The sequence below is a fragment of the Chrysochloris asiatica genome, unplaced genomic scaffold (genome assembly GCF_000296735.1).
Source record: "Chrysochloris asiatica unplaced genomic scaffold, ChrAsi1.0 scaffold00037, whole genome shotgun sequence".
Lineage (NCBI taxonomy): Eukaryota > Metazoa > Chordata > Mammalia > Afrosoricida > Chrysochloridae > Chrysochloris > Chrysochloris asiatica.
The window spans coordinates 22,273,237-22,293,400 of record NW_006408555.1 but is presented as its reverse complement, the minus strand read 5'-3'; the positions used below and the strand labels follow the sequence as shown (position 1 = coordinate 22,293,400).

Below are 20,164 nucleotides of genomic sequence, written 5' to 3'. Positions count from 1 at the left end.
TCCCTGGGACCTACGGTGAGTCATTTCTCTCCTAGCCTCCATTTACTCAACTGTGAAATGGGATTCTCCTGTAAATTGGAGGACTTTGTAACACATTCTCTACCGCGGTTCTTCGGAGATCGCTGCCAGTTTTAAACCCTGGGCCACTTGGGACGGGTCCGCGTGGGAGGTGGAGAATGGCAGAGGGCAGCCTCCCCTAGTGGGCCGGGGTGGGGTGGGCACACCGGTCTCCATCAAAGCGTTGGACAACAGACCGCCTCCGGGGAACATAAACCCCGCGTCTCTGTTTCCATTCAGCTTTTGATGCGTCTTCGTTGTAGCTGCGAGGCATAAAAGAGTTTTTCTCGGTGCTGCAGAGGTAACGTTGTGGCTTTAGCTTTTTGTTTTTCTCGAATTCGGAACTCAGAGGTTCTGCTGCGAGCCCTGCTGGGAGTAGCTCCAAGAAATCCGGGAGAACACAGAAGGTATCCGAGAAGGCAAGAGGAGCTCCACTAGCTTGTGGACCGCTCTGGCCGCGGCCCCACCTGCAAGGGGGCGGGGACTGGCGGCTCTGGGCCAATCAGCACTTACCTGCGCTCACCTGGCCCCCCTCACCCCCTCACCCCTAGCTTCGGTGAGCAGAGGAGCTCACAGGAACGCAGAGATCTTGCAGCGCACGGGTCCGCGGTGGTGGCAGCCTTTTCACTTCTCTTCCCAACCATGGGGATTCCTAGGGGACCTCTTGCGTCCCTTTTCTTGGTCGTCGTCCTCCAGGTACACTATTGCCTTGCCCATGCCCGGTCGGGACTGCTCCCTGGAGGGCGGGCGGGGTCCACACGCGGCGCTGGCGTCGAGGAGAGCGCGGGACTCGGCTCCAGGAGCTGAGATTGTCCGAGAAGCCCTGTAAATACTCTTCGGGGTGGGATGTGCAGGACTGGGCACGCCTGTGACCCAGCTCCTCTCGTTTTCCCTCTCCCCTCGGGTGCAGGTTTGCTGGCCGCGGTGCGCGGCCTCCGAGCCATGCCGGGCAGTGACCTTGAAGGTGGAGGGCGCGGAGCTGGAGCCCGGGCAAGTACTGGGAAAAGGTAAGACCCCCAGGGAGCCCGCCCGAGTGGAGCGCCAGGGCAGGGGCGGCATGTGGTCCCCTCCGGTGTGGCCAGAACGAAGCGTGTCAAGACTGGGTCAGGAAACTTAGGGCACCACTTCGGGGTCGGGGGTGGGGGGAAGCGCAGAACTAGGGGACGGAAATGTGGGTGACCCGGCGGCTGACAGAGAAGGCGGGAGAGCATAGCAATTCCTGCTGACCAGTTGCCTCCTTGTCCCGCATCCGCGGCTCACCTTGACCTCCCCCCCTCTTTCGCTGTGCCGGACGCCTGTTCCCCTCACCCAGTGCCGACGTGGGAAAGCTCCCCCGGCTGGCCCCAGCGGAGGAATGCACCGTCCACATTCCTTCTCCCACCCCCGCGCAGGTGTGGGGATGAGCTGTGCCCCGGGCAGCCCCCCTTCGCCCCTCTCGGGCCCCCTTTGTGAACCGTACTTTGTGACTCCGACAGACAGACGGGGTCTGTTTCTCTTCTCCTTGCTCCCTTCCCCCTCCCTCTTCTTCCCAGGCAGCTGGAATGCACTCTTAACCCTGCTCTTTCCGGAGGGTTTGCGCCCCTGCAGCCGGCCTGGGAACTGGGCCTGGCACACCTGGGCTAGACTGTCACGCATGGGGTACACAGGTTCTTGTGACTGAGATGTGAGTTCATTTAGTAACTTCGGGATGTTCCAAGTCTGCAGGTCTTGGACTCCGGAGTCGATGGATACAAGATCAAAGCTTCTTTTTGATCTCCTAGTTACTAGCTACCCCCCACAGTTAGAAAAACTTGAGAGTAGGGGGTCACTTGGTACAGAGAATCAGTGTATTAGGAGGCCCAGGCAGCTGCCTACCGTGGGGGGCCCTTCTATTCCAGATGGGGATGAGGAGGAGGATTCCTCCATAGAATCAAACCCAAATTCATTAACAGAGGTACTTAACCTGGGATCTTTGGATGTGATTCCAGAGGATCCTTAAATTGTGTGACAGAACTTTTAGGTGCATTTTTCTGGAGAGGGAATCCACAGTTTATCTGGCTTTCAAAACAATTAAGAACAGCTACCACCTAACATTTCTCTGATGCCTCCATCGTCATACCCCACCCCAGATAACAATTCCACAGCTTGGCTTGAATGGGATGAATGCTCTGTGATGAGGAAACAGAATAACTCTACTTTGTCCCTCCAAAAGAGGATTGGGGGATCTCGAGTCTTCTGTGGAAGCCTTACCCCACCTCCACTTTACCCAAATAACTCTGCAGACTGACAAAATAATTACCACTCAGGCTGGGCCAGACTTCTTAAACCCTCAGCTGTAGGGAGCTGAGGAGAGGCATGAAGAGGCCATGCCTCATAAACTTTAAATTCTTGCGCATGGCTTTATTACTGGCCGTCTAACAAACTGCAGCTCAGCCAACCTGTAAAAATGTTAACTCCACCAGGGCCCCAAATCCAATTCCTGCTTCCTAAGGAAGCTTTATTGCTAACCAGAACTTAGCCAGATTCTTAGCTCCCCTGTCCTCCCCCCTCCCCCCCCTCACACACACACCTCTCCATTGTCACATTCTCTAACTTCAGTTTCCAAGAGCAGGCTGTGGCTTTGAGTGTTGTCTGTGCCTTATATTTCTTACTGAAGCAAGAAATATCAGATTAACTGTCACTTCACTAGGCTTGAGGTTGTTGGGGGGAAGCGGTGATCAGGTTTTCGATTTCATGGTCCAGTTCACAAGTGCTTCCTGGTGACGTCAGGCATTTTAAACCTTTGAGGAAATTCAGGGGTTTTGGTGTCTAGTTTGATGGTTGTGAGAATCCTGTGCAGCGAGCCAGGAGTGCACCTGGGTTTTAAAACAAAGAGTGGGTTAATGTGCTTGGCTTACCTGGAGTCTCCCTGACCTGTGATTGGTTCTTAGAACAAATTTCCTGGGGAGGTGGGGCTGCAACCTTACCCCCCTTCCTGCTCATCTTTCTTTTGAGAAAAAATAAATTGCAACTCCCCACAACAATACAAAAATAAAGCATTTCTATTTCTCCCCTCTGGTCCTCAGCTTTTGACACCTTTCTACCTCCCTCTGTCATCTAGCTAGTTCCCCATCCTCCATACAACAGCAGCCACAGCCTGGGTTGCTGAAAGAAGTATCTTGAGGGTACATCCAGACTCTCAAGTTTGGCCAAGCAGACAAAGTTTCCATATTGCTAAGGAACAATTGCCCCTGTTGTTTGCCCCTGGGTCATGAATATCATTGGTGTCTATGAAGTTGAGCTCAAAGAAATTATCTGGTATAATTAATACCTTGTTTGTATGTGCATCTTTGTCTTCAAAGCCTTCTACAACTCTGAGCTTGCTTTATCCTCCTAACATTCTCTTGAAGCTGGTAAAGTAAATATTAAACAACTTGAGCACTTAATCTCTGAGTTGGGACTTCAGAAATCCTGCAGCCCAGCGCTGCCGGAGGTCACAATCTCCGATATGGCCTGTCTTTGTAAACTTAAAAAGAAGGAAGATCTTAAAGGTGGAGAAATGGGGGCATGACTTATTTGAGGGTTGTAGGTGCCTGCTCAAGACCTGGTCCCTAAAAGATGCCCACTAAATATTTGCATGAACTGTGACAAGCTGCTTAAGGACAGCCCATTTTACAGATAAAATGGAAGTGGATTGTGGCTTCACTGCTGTGGCCAGCTGGGACTTGACTACAAGTTTCTGACTGGTACTTTTAGTACCAGAAAATAGGAGGGGGAGTAGAATATGGGAGCCACTATTAATAACCACCTATCTATCCTAAGAGCACTCATTTATTGCTTTTTATTATAGGGTTTTTCAGAAATATTCCTGTAGAGGGAACAAACTTGGTGACAGAGGCCTGAGTCAGGTGAAGACGTGGCAAAGAATGAGGTTACTTTGGAAAGGAAGGGAGCAGGAAGTGTTCCCTCTGCCAGGACCCCAAAATCTGGGACCCTGCCTTGCTTTAAGTGTCTTGTGGAAGCAAAGACAAAACAGAGGTGCAAGGAGGGAACTTGAATGGTATTAGAGTCCTGGTATGGCGGTGTGGGTTAATGCGCCAGACTGCAAAGCTGTTTGAACTGTAAGGTCGATGGTTCAAGCTCACTAGCTGCTCCTAGGAAACCCTATACAGGGTCACTATGGGTCGGAACCAACTCAATGGCCCTTAAAAACAACAACAACAGTCTGGTGGTTGGTGGTTATGTGCCGTGGAGTCAGTCCTGACTCATAGCAACCCTGTATAGGGTTTCCAAGGCAACGAGATGGATCAGCCAGGTGGCATCATTGATGGCATCAAGTGTGGCAGCGGTAGTGAGATTGGCCCAGGATTGGACATTGTTTCATTCTGCTGTGCATAGGGTCACTATGAGTCAGTTCCGACTTGATGGCACCTGACAACAACAAATCTTTATGGGAGCAGAAAACCTCTTCTTTCTCTTGAGGAACTGCTGATAGTTTCAAACTGCTGACGGTGAGGTTAGCAGCCCAACTTGTAAGCTCTACGCTACTAGATGAATAGTTGAGGTGGTGCAAAGACAGTAAAACATCCAGCACTTTATTGTGGCCCCTCAGAGGGTTCAACTGTCCTTTAGTTAGTGTTTGGATAAGATTGAAAGCTTATGGTCTCCATCTTTGGTAGGATTCTGAGCACGGGTTAACTTCAGAACGGTTTTTGCTATTTATCTTGGGTTTTGGTGTAAAAATTATTATTTTGGGGGAGCGTGGTGGCTCTGTAGGATAATTACTGGACTGCAAATCACTAGGTTGGCAATTCGAGCCCACCAGAGCTACTCCATGGGAGAAAGATGAGGCTTTCTGCTCTAACAGTGAGGGTCGCTATGTGTCGGGACCGATTCTATGGTACTAGACAACTATGTGTTATGCCCTCTATTTACATTTCAGTTTTTGAGTAAATACTTATTTACTATTTCTAGAACCATAGTGCTAAGGCAGTGAACAAAACAAAGTCCCTGCTTTTGGGGAGCTTACAATCTAATGGTAAGGAGTTCTGGTAGTGGAGTGGTTATAAATCGGGCTGCTAACCTCAAGGTTGTCAGTTCGAAACTACCAGCTGTTCCGCAGGAGAAAGATAAGGCTTTCTGCTCCCATAAAGATTTGCAGCCTCGGAAACCCCGTGCAGGGTCACTATGAGTCGGAACTGACTCCACAGTAGTTAACAACAACAAACAATCTAATGTTAGTTCATTTTTCTGCTTATGGCCACCTTGCAAAGCAGGTGATAATAACTTCCCCTCAGCTATAAAATGGGGTTAAGAGACTTGGCGTAAAGTCACTAGGGCAGTCAGTAGTGAGACCAGGTTTTAAATCCTGATTATCTGCCTCTACAGCCGAGGGGATTCCACAGTGCCCCATAAATCTGCCACTGAAGAATGAATGTTTGGGAGCCTGGCCAGCTGCCTTCCTGGCTCAGCAGCAGAGGAGAATTGGTTGCTGAAGACTCTGCCCTACACATCACCATTAGCTTGTGCCTGGGGAACAAACCTCTAGTCTCAAACCTCTAGTCTCCCTTGCTACTTCCTCAAATGACGCTCTGTTCCTAGGTTACCCAGTACAGGGTGTCCTCACCTCCCTATTGTGTAAGAAAGGCAGTACTTCTGATGAGCAAGGTGTTGCTACAGCAAGGGCTGGAAACTACAGCTCTACAAAGCGATTCGAGGATGATAGAGTGTACAAAGGGAGAGAGGGCTTCCTCTGCCCAACTGAAATTGAGACTTTTAGTCCTGAGGCTGACCGGTCTCCATTAGGAGAAAGAAATACTGTTATTGGACAGTAACCTATGTAGAGAAAAGTTCTCAAATGAGGAGTATCTAGATAGATGAACTTCACAAACCATAGCACACCCACGTACCTAGCACACAGATCACAAAGCAGTATCAGTAGCATCACTGAAGCTCCCTCCCCGTAAGGCAGTCACTGTTGCACTAGACTGTGAACCACAAGGTCGGCATTTCAAACCCACCAGCTGCTCTTCAGAAATGCTATACAGGGCCGCTATGAGTCGGAACCAACTTGATGGCACTTTAACAACAACACCGTAAATGAATTGGCTTTTATTTGAACTTTAGGTGAAAAGATCATATAGTATGTTCTTTGGGATCTGGTTTCTTTCACTGCACATGGTGAGATTTTTGCATTGTTGTTGTTGTTAAGACAAGTCGGTTCCGACTCATAGTGACTCTTTGTAGGGTTTCTAAGACTGTTACTATTTGCGAGAACAGAAAGCCTCATCTTTTTCCCATGGAGCAGCTGGTGAGTTCAAACCACCAACTTTGTGGTTCACAGTCTAGTGCTTATCCTACAATGCCACTGCACATAATGCTACAAAAATAGTAGTTGTAGTTGATTTTCATTGTTGTATAGTATTTCATTATGTGATTATTGAACTCTTGGTATGGCACTGTAGGATAAACACTGAACTGCAAACCACAAGGTCGGCAGTTCAAACCCACCAGCTACTCCTTGGAAACCTTATGCAGGGTCGCTATGAGTCATAACCGACTTGATAGCACCTAACAACAACATGCAACTATGCCACACTTCTGTTGATGGGCATTTGAGTAGCTTCCTCTCCTTTTTTGGACCATTCTGAATAGTGTGCTCTGAACATTCTTGTACAGTCTTTTAGTGAGCTCATGTATGTGTATCTTTAGATATATACCTGGGAGCAATTGCTGGGTTACCTTGAAGGTCAGCTGAGGCTCTCAAGACCGTGGGCATGTTTTGCTCTGTCCTGGAAGAGTTGAGTCTCTTTTGGATTCTACACTCCTCACCCCTACAATCTCCTTACCAGGCCTACCGCTTCTTGCATCTCGTCTGGTCCTACTCTGAGAGATAGCAAGTTTTTATTAAGTACTTTCCCTTTAGTTGCCCTCAAGCTGATGATTACTACTTCTTCGAAAAGTAGAAAGGAAATCTGGAAACAGTCCTACATTTTTTGGGTGAGAACTTCTTCCTGTGTGAAGATTTTTATCCTAGTTGGCATGTGGGTGGGCAGCAACCTCCTCATTTGGCCAAAGTTTCTGAGTCCAACTTCTCTTAGTCTTAACATTTCCTCCATCATTGTAGAGATAGGGAGACTCAAGAATCATTGAATCCTTGATTCAACAAATATTTATTAGCATTTACTTAGTGCCAAGTATTGTTTTAGGTTTGGGATACATCAGTGAACAAAACATGCAAAACTCCTGGACCTCCCAGAGTCTTACCTTCTGGTGAAAGGAGATCAGGAAAATTTGCACAATATATAGTTTGTGATAGAGTGGGAGGGAGTGAAATAAAAATATGGGATCACATAAGGAAAGTTTCTGAGGGACATAGAGGAAATGATGTCCAAGTTGAAGGCTTAGTTAGGCAAGAGGGGTTGGGGCACAAGAGTTGGTGGGAAGAGCATTGTTTCCAGCAACAGGAAAAGCATGATGGGTCTCAGGAACTTAAATACATTCACTTTAGCCGAATCTTAGAATGCAAGGTTGTGTTGTTGTTGTCATTGTTAAGTGCCATTAGTTGGTTCTGACCCATAATGACCCTGAATAGAGTTTCTGAGGAGTGACTGATGAGCTCGAACCGCTGACCTTGCAGTTTCAACGACTTTGCAGTCTGGCGCATTAACCCACAGTGCCATACGAGGAAAGTTGCTGTTGTGAAGTGCTGTGAGTCAATTCCGACCCATAGTGACCCTGTATAGGGTTTCCAAGGAGCAGCTGGTGAGCTTGAACCTCCGACCTTGCAGTTGAAACGACTTTGCAGTCTGGCGCGTTAACCCACAGCGCCACACCAGGAAGGTAGAGAAAGGCAAAAGAAGCAGACAGGGCCAGCCATCTTGGAATTTGTGAATTTGTGTCATTCCATAACACCTTGGGGAAAGGTGTTTGGGAAAGACTGGATGTGTGGATGAAGCCTCAGTTGCACATTCATGAAAACCAGCATCTCTGAAGCTTTGGGTCATCTCTAGAATGAGGACATGGGGCCCCAGTTCTAGCATCCCTTCTAGACACCCCTCCTAACTTTGCCCTGACCAAAGAACATTGTCTCCAGTTCATTTAGTCATTGAGCATTGCCAGCGCAGGCAACAGGGCTGACTTACAAGGAAAAACTTTTAAAAGAAATCCTAAGTATAATTTATTGTGATCACACTGAGTTCCAGAAACTGCATTAAGTACTTTATGTAATAAGCCCCTTTAATTCTCCTATAAACCCCATGAGGTAGGTGGAATTGGCCCCATTTAACCAGCTAGGGAACCTAGGCTTGTAACTTACAGTAAATGGTGGAATTAAGATTTGAACCCAGGTCTGACCTCTTAAGTCTGAGGTATTAACTATTTGGGAGTTTGAATGGAGGAGGATAAGAGATTATAAGCCCCTCTGGTCCTGGCCATGTTAGAGGAAGATTGGAAATGGTTAAATTCTGGCCTGAGAGCTTTGCATTCCTGTACCCTCCAGACAGGTCTCTGGTAATCCACAGCTGGAGTGGGAACAGAGCCATCAGCTAAAAGAGCAGGCTGGCTTCCCTGTAGGGTGTGGGGAAACAGGAAGGGTTCAGATACCACCAGGCCTGATGGGACAGTCAGGCACACTGACAGTTCTCAGCAAAGGATCTGCTCCTGGCAGTTCATCTTCTGCCTCTGTGATCCCACTCCCACCCTCCCCCCTGCAGCAGGACCTCTTCCAGCCCCATGATCCCACACACACAGAGCCAACTCTTGGTGACTTGTGGCTCTGCGTTGCTTAGAGCATTGGTGGTCCCCAAGTCCTTCAGGCTGCAGCTCTCCTGAGCTGGGTGAACTTTGAGGTCCAGCTACCTGCTTACCTGAGGTGAGCCAGAACCCCTCTGTCTGAGGAAGAAAGCTGAGTAAACACCTTCCTTGCTCCCTTTACCCTGTCTTTGAACTCGCAACTCTGACTCTGTCCCTAACATCTGAGAGTGGACCCAGAGCCAGGGCCACGCAGCCAGAAAGGGGAGGGCCTGATTTAGTGAAGGAGACTGATGGGGTGCCTCCCCTTCATGAGTGTTCTAAGGAGGAAAGATCTGTTTTCCCCTAGGACTCCGAGACATCTCAGGTTAAGTAGGGGAGATGTTGGGGGTAGGATGTAAAATCCCAGGCCCTCCTCTTCCCCATCAATCTGAACAATCCCACTTGTGGTTTAGTACAATGTAAGATTAGTTTGAAATTACAACTCTACACGGGTGCTTCGAAACGTTCATGGAAAAATTCCATGATCGTTTAACTCCATTTTTTTTGTGAATTTGTTGAAGCCTTGATGAAAACGTGTGCTGTGGGCTAGGAGAAGTTCATTTTGTCTGACCTTTGAACTCACATTCACTGTAGGAGGTCTTCGATCCCCTAGAATTGTGTATAAGAATACGTGTACGTTTTTCCTGAAAAGATTCCTCTGAAAAATTTGGGGACCACTACTTTTCCCTCACCGTCATCCTATCTTTTTTTTTTTTTTTTACTTCTTATTGTGAATTGAGTGAAGGTTTACAGAGCAGATCACCAGTTTTACATTCAACAGATCCTGTACTTTGCTTCATTACATGTTTGCAATCCCCTCCATATGTACCAACAGTTAACAACATGCACCTCTATTCACTCTAACGATTGCATTCCTCCCTGTGTCTCCCGCTACCTTCATCTCTCCTCAGCTAACCTTGTCATCCCATCAGATGCCCTGTCATCCCATCATTTTATAGAGAAGCAGGAACTATATCCAGAGAAATGGTTTGCTCAGGATCATACAGGTCTGTTGGAAGGGTAGGTCTGATGGCAAATCTGGGGATACACAAAAGAAAATGGGATTCTAGGCCTGTTTTCTCATCCCAAACTGTGTGGCCAGAGGCAAGTGCTTCTAAGTTCCAGCACTAGTCTACTGCTTGTAGGAAGTGCTCTATGGCCCCAGGACTGTGAGGAGGTGGACTGGTTGGAGAGTTAGAGAAGGCAGGAGTGCAGGGATCTTAAGCAAGACACCATCCTAGATGTCTTGCTTAAGGCTGGCTGCCTTCTCACTACGAGCCTCATCTTGTTGTAGCTTCAGGCAGGGAGAAAAACAGCTACTTGTGGGCTCCCCACACACAAGCCAGAACAAGACGCCAAGCCCACACCCTACCCTCTCCCTGTGGAGTCGGCTTCTGATGGGGCTTCCCACCACGGCTTCAAGAGCTGCCTTTTTTTTTTCTTTTTCTTTTTTCCTTTAAGGTCTTTTTTCTGCTTCTAGAATCCTGTATTCCCCAACTAGGACTTAACCACACTTCAAGTAATCTCCTACTTCCTTTGGCCTCTGAGTCAGTAGTTTGTAAGCATGGCTAATTATAAAAATTTCCTATGGAGCTTTTTGTTTTTATCACCCCTTCCCTCCGTATAATATATCACTTATATAGATTTTTCAATGAATACATAAATGTACATGGTACAGTTTTGTTTTCAATGAAAGTATATGGTACTTACTATGTGATGGGTATGTTGTTGTTGTTGTGTATAGTTCTTAGCATTTTACATGTATTAGCTGCAAAGTCGGTTTGAACTTCAAGATTGACAGTTCAAGTTCACCAACTGCTCCTTGGAAACCCAATGCAGAGTTGCTGTCGGTCAGAACTGACTCCAAGGCACTTAACAATTACAACAACATGCTCTGCTCATGGTTAGGGGACTACTTGGGAGTGAGTTGTCTGTTATGTTAATGAGGCAAGATTAGGGTGGGATGTATCTTGAGTTTCCACCCTTATCCCAGTTACCACCCTTACTCAAGTCACCACCGTTTAAGACTTACTGAAGTTATGCCCTGGTTGAGTCATACCTTTTAATCTTACAAGATAACAAAAAGAGCAAGAAGCTAGCAAAGAGAGGGCCTACCAAGAAAGAAAAGGAGCTCTGGTAGTGTAGTGGTGATGAATCTGGCTATGAACCTCAGGGTCAGCAGTTCGAAACTACCAGCTATTCCACAGGCGAAAGATGAGGCTTTCTGCTCCTGTAAAGATTTCCAGCCTCGGAAACCCTGTACAGGATCGCTATGAGTCGGAACCGACTCCACAGCATACAACAACAATAACAACCAAGAAAGAAGAGCCAGGAATGGAACATGTTCTTTGGATCTGGGGTCCCTGTGCTGATCACTTGCTCATAACATAATATTATAAAAACTGAAGAGACAGAAAGAGTGAACTGTCACATTGGAGATGTTGAGAAGCAGTGGAGAGAAACAGGCTGTAGAACCAGGAGACTGCGCAAGAGATAGTGCAGTGGGCTTCCTGACCCATGGAGTGACCCTTGAGACAGGAGGCTTGCTGGTAGGCTTACTAGAGTAGAGTGCCTCAATGCACCTACTGGTGGAGCTAAAGATGTTTGTAATGCTTGCTGTATAGAGGGACTGATAGGCCAAGGACCAGAGAAAGGCCTTTCTGTGGACACAGTTGAGACGCTGGCCTGACTGAAAAACTACATCCTGGGTCATTTCTGATCCTGAATTGTAACCCGTTACTACCCTAAGAAACTTCATCATTTTTAGTATTGTTTGAATTCTGTGTGGCCATTGTAGCAAAATATCGAACCCAGTGGTGAAGTCGAGTGCTACGGTGTGGGAATGGTTGGTGTTGAAATTGGTAAAAAGGCTGATGAGGGGAGGGAGGCATGTCTGACCTCTGCCCATAGGAATCTGTTTTGGGTTGCAGCAGCTGATAGTGATTCTCTCTCCTCCTCCTGCAGTTAGAGGCGGTCAGACATCCCGGACACACCATTTTTATAAAACATTATTCTGTAAGTTGGTGTTTTGACTTACTGAATCACAGGCATCATTCCAGACCATTAAATACATATCTATCTTGTTTTTTTTAACAGCTCCATAGTCTTCCATGTGGTGCATATACCATGATTTATTTAGTCAGTCCCCTATTTTTATATTTTACAGATGTGCTAGGGAGTTAACATAAAAACAGTTAAGTGTTTCCATGTTTAAAAATCTAACTCTCAGAAATCACCTTATTAGGAAAGGCTGTTATAGAAAGATGATTGAGTGAATTGTTCGTCTTTACCCCATTTGGATAAATTGTGCCTTTATGTTTAAATAATACCTTCAAGACAATTGTGAAGTAAGCATAATGAAGTTACTATACCATTTAAAAAGCATAGGTTTTCACACTAACGATTGTTTTATGACTTAACCATCTATTTTGAAGCATTTAAACCCCACACCAAATGAAAAGATTTTAAATTGCATAACTCAGAAGTAAACTATCAAATTTATTAGTACCAACATTGTCTTTCTTACTTGTTGAGAATGTGATGTTCCGTCACAGCAAAACTATTTCTTCTAGAATTTTTCTTTAGATTTCAAAGTCTAGTTAGTACACGTTTTTCTGAATAAAAGTTGATTTGCATTCTTAAAAAAGATACCCATTTCTGATCTTTTGTTTTCCCCTAAGAGAGGTGTGTGTGTGTGTGTGTGTGTGTGTGTGTGTGTTTATGTTTTCCCTTAAACCCAAATAATATTACAGTAAACTGATTTGTACAAGATGGTTTGCATTGATGTAAAGCCTGTATTCTTGAGGGTCTCAAATAATTTATAACTTCCATGATTCAAGACTTAATATTCTCATATGAACACATATGAAGTTTATGTGTTTATGGGGATGGGGAGAGGCTGGGATCTTATGATTCACTAATCACTCCAGCTTTGAAAGTATGTAATTTGACAGTATTAATTTGGAGGATTTCCATTTCTTCAAATTCTGCATACAAGGTTAGATTAATATTTACTGCACAATTTCAAATTTCTACAGTTAAATATTGCCTAAAATATAACTTTTACAACAGTGGTTTGGTAGGATAAGCACTGGACTACAAACCAGTAGGCTGGCAGTTCGAGCCCACCAGCCACTCTGTGAGAGAAAGATGAAATTTTCGGTTCCCATAAAGATTTATAGCCTCAGAAACCCTTTACAGGGCTGCTATGAGTTGGAACCAACTCAACAGCACTTAACAACAACAACATAGGTGTTCTAGAACCCTCTGCCTGGGTTTGAATCTGTTTGTCACATACTAGCTTTGAAATCTTTGGCAAGTTGCTTAATCCCTGTGGCTCAGCTCAGTTTCCTCATCTGCAAGACAGGAATAATAATGGGGCTCCCATAACCCACGGCCATTAAGTTGGTTCCAACTCATAGGCACTTTATAGGTCAGAGAAAATTGTCCCTTAGGGTTTTCCAAGACTGTAAAAAAAAATTTTAGCTTTGTATTGTGAACTGAGGGAAGATTTACAAAGCAGATCAGCAGTTTTACGTTCAGCAAATCATACACTTTGTTTCATGAGGCTGTAAATCTTTATGGAAGCAGACAGCCTCATCTTTCTCCCAAGGAATGGCTGGTGGGTTTGAACTGTTGACCTTTTGGTTAGTAGACTAATACTTAACCCACTGTGCTACCAGGACTCCTTGCACCGTGCTCTAAACCCAAACCAAATCCATTGCCGTCAAATAGATTCCAATTCATAGTGACCCCAAGGGTTTTCAAGATTGTAAATCTTTACTGGAACAGAAAGCCTCATCATTCTGTGGAGCAATTGGTGGGTTTAAACCACTGGCCTGATGGTTAGCAGTCCAATGTCTAACCCACAACGCCACCAGGACTCTTGTGTAGAACTCTAATGAGGACTAAATGAATGAGCTGGTATATGAAACAGTAACAAATAGCAAATTAGGTTTAGCAATATTGTTATGGCTGAACTAGTTTCTATGCATATTTCTTTAAGATGAATTCCTAGAAGTGAAATTGCTGGGTCAAATTCACTTAATAGTTATTGAACACTCAATTTGAACTGGGTATTGTGCTAAGTGTAGGGATACAGTGATGAGTAAATTCTAACATAGACTTTGCCTTTGTGCATTTTGCAGATTAGTTGAAGAGAAAGGCAATTAGATAATCATAAGTAACTGCATAATTACAAGTTGTAATAAATTCTATGAAAGAAAGGTACACAGAGCTTGTATTTTTTTTACAAATCAAATATATGTTTACTATAAAAAAATAAGGTTAATAACTTAGTCTTTTTGAATGAAACACCTCTGCCACTGTCTCTGCTGTTGCTGCTTTTCTGGTTAGGATCCCACACTTCACTCAGGCTCTTCCCTCTTGATGGCCCTCTGTTCCTGAAATGAAAGATTAACTAATCCCCCCCTTTTAGTTACACATCTTCTACATTTGCGGTTGGATCATAAACTCCTATCCCCATCTTCCACCATCTCCTTTCATCAGACTCATCTGGAAAAGAGGAATGATGTATTGCATTAGGCAAATCTGCTGCACAAGAACTTTTTAAAGTGTTGAAGAGCAAAGATGTCAGCTTGAGGACTAAGGTGTGCCTGACCCAAGCCATGGTATTTTCAGTAGCCTCATAGGCATGTCAGAACTAACTCCGTGGTGCATAACCACCAACCACCATATGCATGCAAAAGCTGGACAGTGAATAAGGAAGACTTTAGAAGAATTGATATTTTTGAGTTGTGGTGTTGAATGAGAATATTGAAAGTGCCATGGGCTGCCAAAAGAACAAACAGATCTTTATTAGAAGAAGTGCAGCCAGAGTGCTCCTTGGAGGCCAGAATGGCCAAACTTCATCTCTCATACTTCAAACATATTGTCAGGAGGGACCAGTCGCTGGAGAAGGAGATCATGTTTAGTAGGTGGAGGGTCAGAGAAAAAGAGAAAGACCCCAACAAGATGGATTTGCAAAGTGGCAGCATCAGTGGGCTCAAGCATGGCAACAATTGTGAGATTGCCCAGGACTGGACAGTGTTTCGTTCTGTTGTACATAGAGTCGCTATGAGTCGGTACCTATTCAATGGCACCTAACAGCAGCAACATTCAGTGGAGATTCCACCTTACCCCCACTTGTTCTGAAACTGAGCATACTCATAAAAACTTGTAAGCCAGTCACTTCGTGCCTTTATGTTGCTGTTGTTGTTAAGTGCCATCGAGTCATTTCTGACCCGAGCCGCTGGTGAGCTTGAACCGCCTACCTTGTGGTTCAAACCGATGTTGCAGTTGAGCACGTTAACCCATAGTGCCTTTTTACTGCTCTCCCCGCCCCCCTGTTTTTAATAGCCAATGTCTAAGTTGCCTGTCCCTATCAACCCAGTGTACTGAGGAGGTAAGTATGATTCTTGATAGGAAGAATTGTTTCCTTTCGGTTGGAATTTTGAGCAACTACATCCATAAGCAAAGGTCCAGTTCATCAAATTGTAGCAATTTATACTTGTTCCCTGTAGCAAACTTCTTTATCTTCATCTGGTCAAGTTGTGATCAGCAAACCATCCAAGCTAGGTCAAATGGGTACTATCTGCACATTTGGGAGTTCTCACATGCTTCCCCCAACTTCAAGCCAGCTGGCCCCTTCAATCTGCTTCCCCCAGTGGCTAGGTCTTTGTCCATGGACCCAGGAGTTCACATGTGTCCCTAAACTTCAGATCAGCCAACAGTTCCTCTTCTCTCTTACATCCTAAAGTCAATGGGTGTCTATGGAATATGGCCAGACTCAGCCTAGGCCTTCATTTCTGCATTTTCTACTTATAAGTAGACCAGAGCAGTCCCCAGAGCTCATACAAGACTGCTCATGTGTTTCTTTTGAGTTTTAGTCTTAAAAGGGAGTTTACCCTGATGGGCTAACTTTTTCATGCCTTGATGGCTCCAAGGCAAAGGCAAACAGCTTGCTTGATATTGTAGCAGCCAGTCTGCTTTTTTTTTTCTTCCCTGCTGGTGTTTCTTTCAAAATATGTCTTCTGTTCCTCCAGTCGTTCAGAGTTGGTCTGCATGTCTTTTTCAAGTGGAAATGTCCCACCTCAGAAAGTTCTGGGTGGGGTGTTGTTTAATTTCTTGATTACTGCTTCTGTTAGCATTGATTGTGGATCCAGCAAAATGAAGTCTTGGACAACTTCAATACTTTCTCCGTTTATCATGATGTTATTTACTGGTCCAGTTGTGAGGATTTTCATTTTCTTTACATTGAGGTACAATCCATACTGAAGGCTTTGATCTTTCATCTTGATCAGTAAGTATTTCAAGGCTTCTTCACTTCCAGCAAGGTTGTGTCACCTGCTTATCTCAAGTTGTTAATGAGTCTTCCTCCAATCTGATGCCATGTTCTTCTTCATATAATCCAGTTTCTTAGATTATTAGTTCAGCATACAGACTAAATAAGTATGGTGGAAAGATACAACTCCAACACTCACCTTTCCTGATTTTAAACGATTCCGTATTCCCTCGTTCTGTTCTAACAACTGCTTCTTGGTCTGTGAGTATAATGAGTACAATTAAGTGTTCTGGAATACTCATTCTCAATGTTATCCATAGTTTGTTATGATCCACACAGTGCAATGCCTTTGCATAGTCAATAAAGCACAAGTAAACATCTTTCTGGTATTGTCTGTTTTCAGTCAAGATTCATCTGATGTGAACAATGACGTCCACTTGATGTGTCTGTGTTTTTATGCAAGTACAAAAATATTAATATTTTGTTAGAATTGTCAGGCTCATGCTATAAATGACTGTTTTATGACTTCCCACCAACTCAGTAGGACACAATTTTTCTTTGATAAGCTGTCTTTTAAGACATATGAAGCCTATAGTTAGCCATTTGAATGACTGTTGTTAAGTCATTTCCAACTTATAGTTTATGTTAATGGCTTTGTCTAAGGCCCAGGTAGCTGTGGAAGTAAGAGTTAATGTTTGTCGTTGTTGTTAAGTGCCATCAAGTCAGTTCTGACTCATAACAACCCTCTATAAGGTTTCCAGGGAGCGGCTAGTAGGTTTGAACTGCCAACCTTGCTTTCAGTAGTCCAGTGTTTATCCTACAGTGCCACACAGTATTCCATAGCACTTGTCCTTTTAATTTGTATTTCTTAGTAAGAGCTTTTTTTCTCCCCCTATATTAATAGTTTTACTCAAGAAAATGCCAGAATCAACTAAATTCTACATAATTTCCCCCTTTATCACCTTACCCAAACCCCTTAACAGAAAGTTGTTGTTAGGTGTCAATAAGTCGGTTCTGATTCATAGTGACCCTGTATATAACAGACCAAAACTGCTCAGTCCTGTGGCATCCTCACAACCATTTCTATGTTTCAAATTATGGTTGTAGCCAGTGTGTCAGACCATCTCATTGAGGGTCTTCCTCCTCTTTGCTGGCCTTCAAACTAAGCATGATACCCTTCTCCAGGATCTGGTCCCCCTAACAACATATAGCTATAAAGACAAATTTGTTTTTTATAGCCTACTAGGTCCTTAAATCAAGCTAGACTTCCTTGATAGCCTCTCCCTCTTTCCCCCCATATCCCATGTTGTCATTGGCCACGTCTTCCAACTGATACTATATCCTCCCCTTCTAATCAATGCCCAGAGATCAACAGGAAAGCCAGTTGGAGATTAACCACTTGAGTCATTCTGTTTTTATAGTTGTTTCATCTTCAGAGAGATGAGTGGTTTTATTTTGCCATAACATCCAGCAAGATTGGCCATTGGGGCCTTATGACCTCCGTGTCATTGCTAAGAAGATGCCAGTGGTCTCCTATCCCTTAAGGGTGCTCTCTGTGAGTTTAGAGGTGTTTGAGCAATTTGGACTTAAAAGTGGATCTGGAACATAGCAAGAATGAGTTCTTAACCCAGTAGCCATCAGTTCTTGCAAGTTCATTTAGAAAATGTACTATTTTCAACAGCTTTAGTACCCCAGGGACTCGACTCTTCTTGCCCAGATTTTATAGTGGCGCCAGTTCAGCATCTGAGGCCAGGCTTGGAGTGGTTTTGAAGAGAAGCTTTGAACACAGGCCAGGGACTCCTGGTTCTATTGAATGTCTTTCTAGCTACTGCAGATACACAGTGCTGGGGTTTTTTTTGGTTTTTTTTTTTTTTTTTTTTGCAAATTTCTCTAGAAGCAATCTCAAATTACTGATGCCCTTTTCTGTCCCTTTCATGGATAATATTATGGGAATCATGCATTTAGGCCCAGTGATGAAAGCTGTCAGTTTATATTCATATAGCACTTTCCTCTTTCATCATTAACCTTGTGATTCGAATCCCTGTCAGGGAGACTGAGCTAAAGTTAATGGCTTTGTCTAAGGCCCAGGTAGCTGTGTAAGTAAGTTATGTTTGTTGTTGTTGTTGTTAAGTGCCATCAAGTCAGTTCATAGCAACCCTGTACATGGTTTCCAGGGAACAACTGGTGGATTTGAACTGCCGACCTTTGTGGTTTGCAGTCTACACCAGGAGTCTAAGAGTTATCTTTAGGCCTCTGTTTTTAGCTCAGGGTCTGAACTCTTGCCCCATGTGCTCATCAGAGCTCACCACCTTGCTCCAGGAAAGAGTTTGACACAAATCCATTCATGTGCCCATGACCTAGCCATGATCTGTGGCCCTGTGGAGCTTGGCTGTGGTCAGGAACAGAAATCAGCTTACTTCTCTGACTCTTAGGAGGCAGAGTAGCAGGGAGATGAGTGATGATGAAACTGGGTTTCAGATCAATTTCATCTGAAAACCAGTGATATAAGCTGGTGGTGCCAAGAAGCAACTGGGAGGAAATTATAATGATCTGCCCCAGGGCTTACTCCATGACTCAGAAGGCTGCTCCTGTTCCTACAGGTGCCTCAGTAAGTTTCCCTAGGCAGGTCATCTTGTCTGTAAGACCTCCATCATCTGCCTTACCCAATAAACCACAGAGCACACCACGACAAAGTAGCCTTTTCCAAGAACAGACTGAGCCAACTCCCTATTACGCCCTTTGGGCCTATGTCTCTCCCTCTCCTTTGGGTGCTTTTGTCCCTCAAGTGAAGCATATGGCTGTAGCCTACTCCCTATCCACTTTGAGGCTTGTTTCTTTGTTGTGTAGAGAGACCAAACCTGGAATCAGAAAACCTAGGTGAACTGTGTATATGCCAAAGGCACTTTATATTAAAGGCTTGCTCTGGGCTGTGCAAAAGAAAAAGAAAAAAAAAGATCCCATTTAATCTTCCCAATAACTTTATGACATTATTCTCATTTTCCAGATGAGGAAACTAAGTTTCCATCTTGCTCACACAATTTGTGCAGTCCTGTAAGTGGCATTATATTAATTTGAGTCAAAGTCTTTGGATTGCAAATCTCAAATACTTAATCACCTACTTTGCCTTCATGATTCAAAACTGGGGTTTGCTGCTTCCTAGCTGTGGGCTCTTACATGCATTGTTTCCTAAGCTGTCAGATGTGTGATTTTGGCTAAGAAAGCACTTAGCTAGGTGTCTCTGGAAGAGTAGGGTTTGAAGCTTGCTCCTGCTTGCCTGGATCCATTCCTCTTGCTTGTGTTCTACATCCAGCTGAATGTGGGTTAGAACTGATAGAGCCACACCCTCTGGTGCAACTGGAATTTGGGGACTGTGTGGAGGCACATACTACCATAGTGCGTGACTACTGCCTTCCCTGAGATCCTTGGCACTGCCCCCTGTAAAAATAGATGGACAGTCTAGATACTATGCTACAACTGTTTGGAAGTGATGAATGAATGTATATTAAGAGAAAACTTGGGCCTACTGAAAACTTGGGCACCTGGTTATTCCTCAGAGTGGTAACTTTGTGTTTTAACACTGAAAAGGTCTTTTGCAGCAGATTTGCTCAATGAAATATATTGTTTTGTTTGTGGTGTTGTAAGTTAATGCGCTGGACTGCAAAGTCAGTTTGAACCACAAGGTCAACGGTTCAAGCTCACCAGCCACTCCTCGGGAACCCTATACAGGGTCACTATGGGTCAGAACCAACTAGAGAAATAGATGAACAATACTGGTAATTCCAATCATTGGGAAAGCTCATTTCCTTCCAGTCTTTTTTCTGGACAAAGTTACATCTCCTACTGCATTATGCACATACTATATATGCATTCTGTGTTCTACTTGCTTTACCTCATAGCATAAGAACTTCCCTGGACCCTTTGAAAAGAGTCTTATAAATAACACTTCAGACAACTGAGTAAATAGCTCATGGAGTGAGTGAACTACAGCTTATTTAACTTTTGCCTTCAATTTGAGATGATTTAACCTCCTGGTCCTTCTAGTTGTTAAGGCAAAATAAGACTCCTCAGAAGAGT

General features: G+C 44.5%; 1 protein-coding gene across 1 annotated transcript in view; it reads left to right on the top strand.

Moving 5' to 3' along the window:
- The first annotated feature begins 699 nt into the window (after positions 1-699).
- CDH3 (cadherin 3, type 1, P-cadherin (placental)) overlaps positions 700-20,164 on the top strand; it is a 55,214-nt gene continuing 35,749 nt past the window's right edge. Inside the window, exons 1-2 of the mRNA XM_006860219.1 lie at positions 700-744; positions 968-1,064. Coding sequence (XP_006860281.1) covers positions 700-744; positions 968-1,064 — 142 coding nt within the window. The remainder of the gene's footprint in view (positions 745-967; positions 1,065-20,164) is intronic.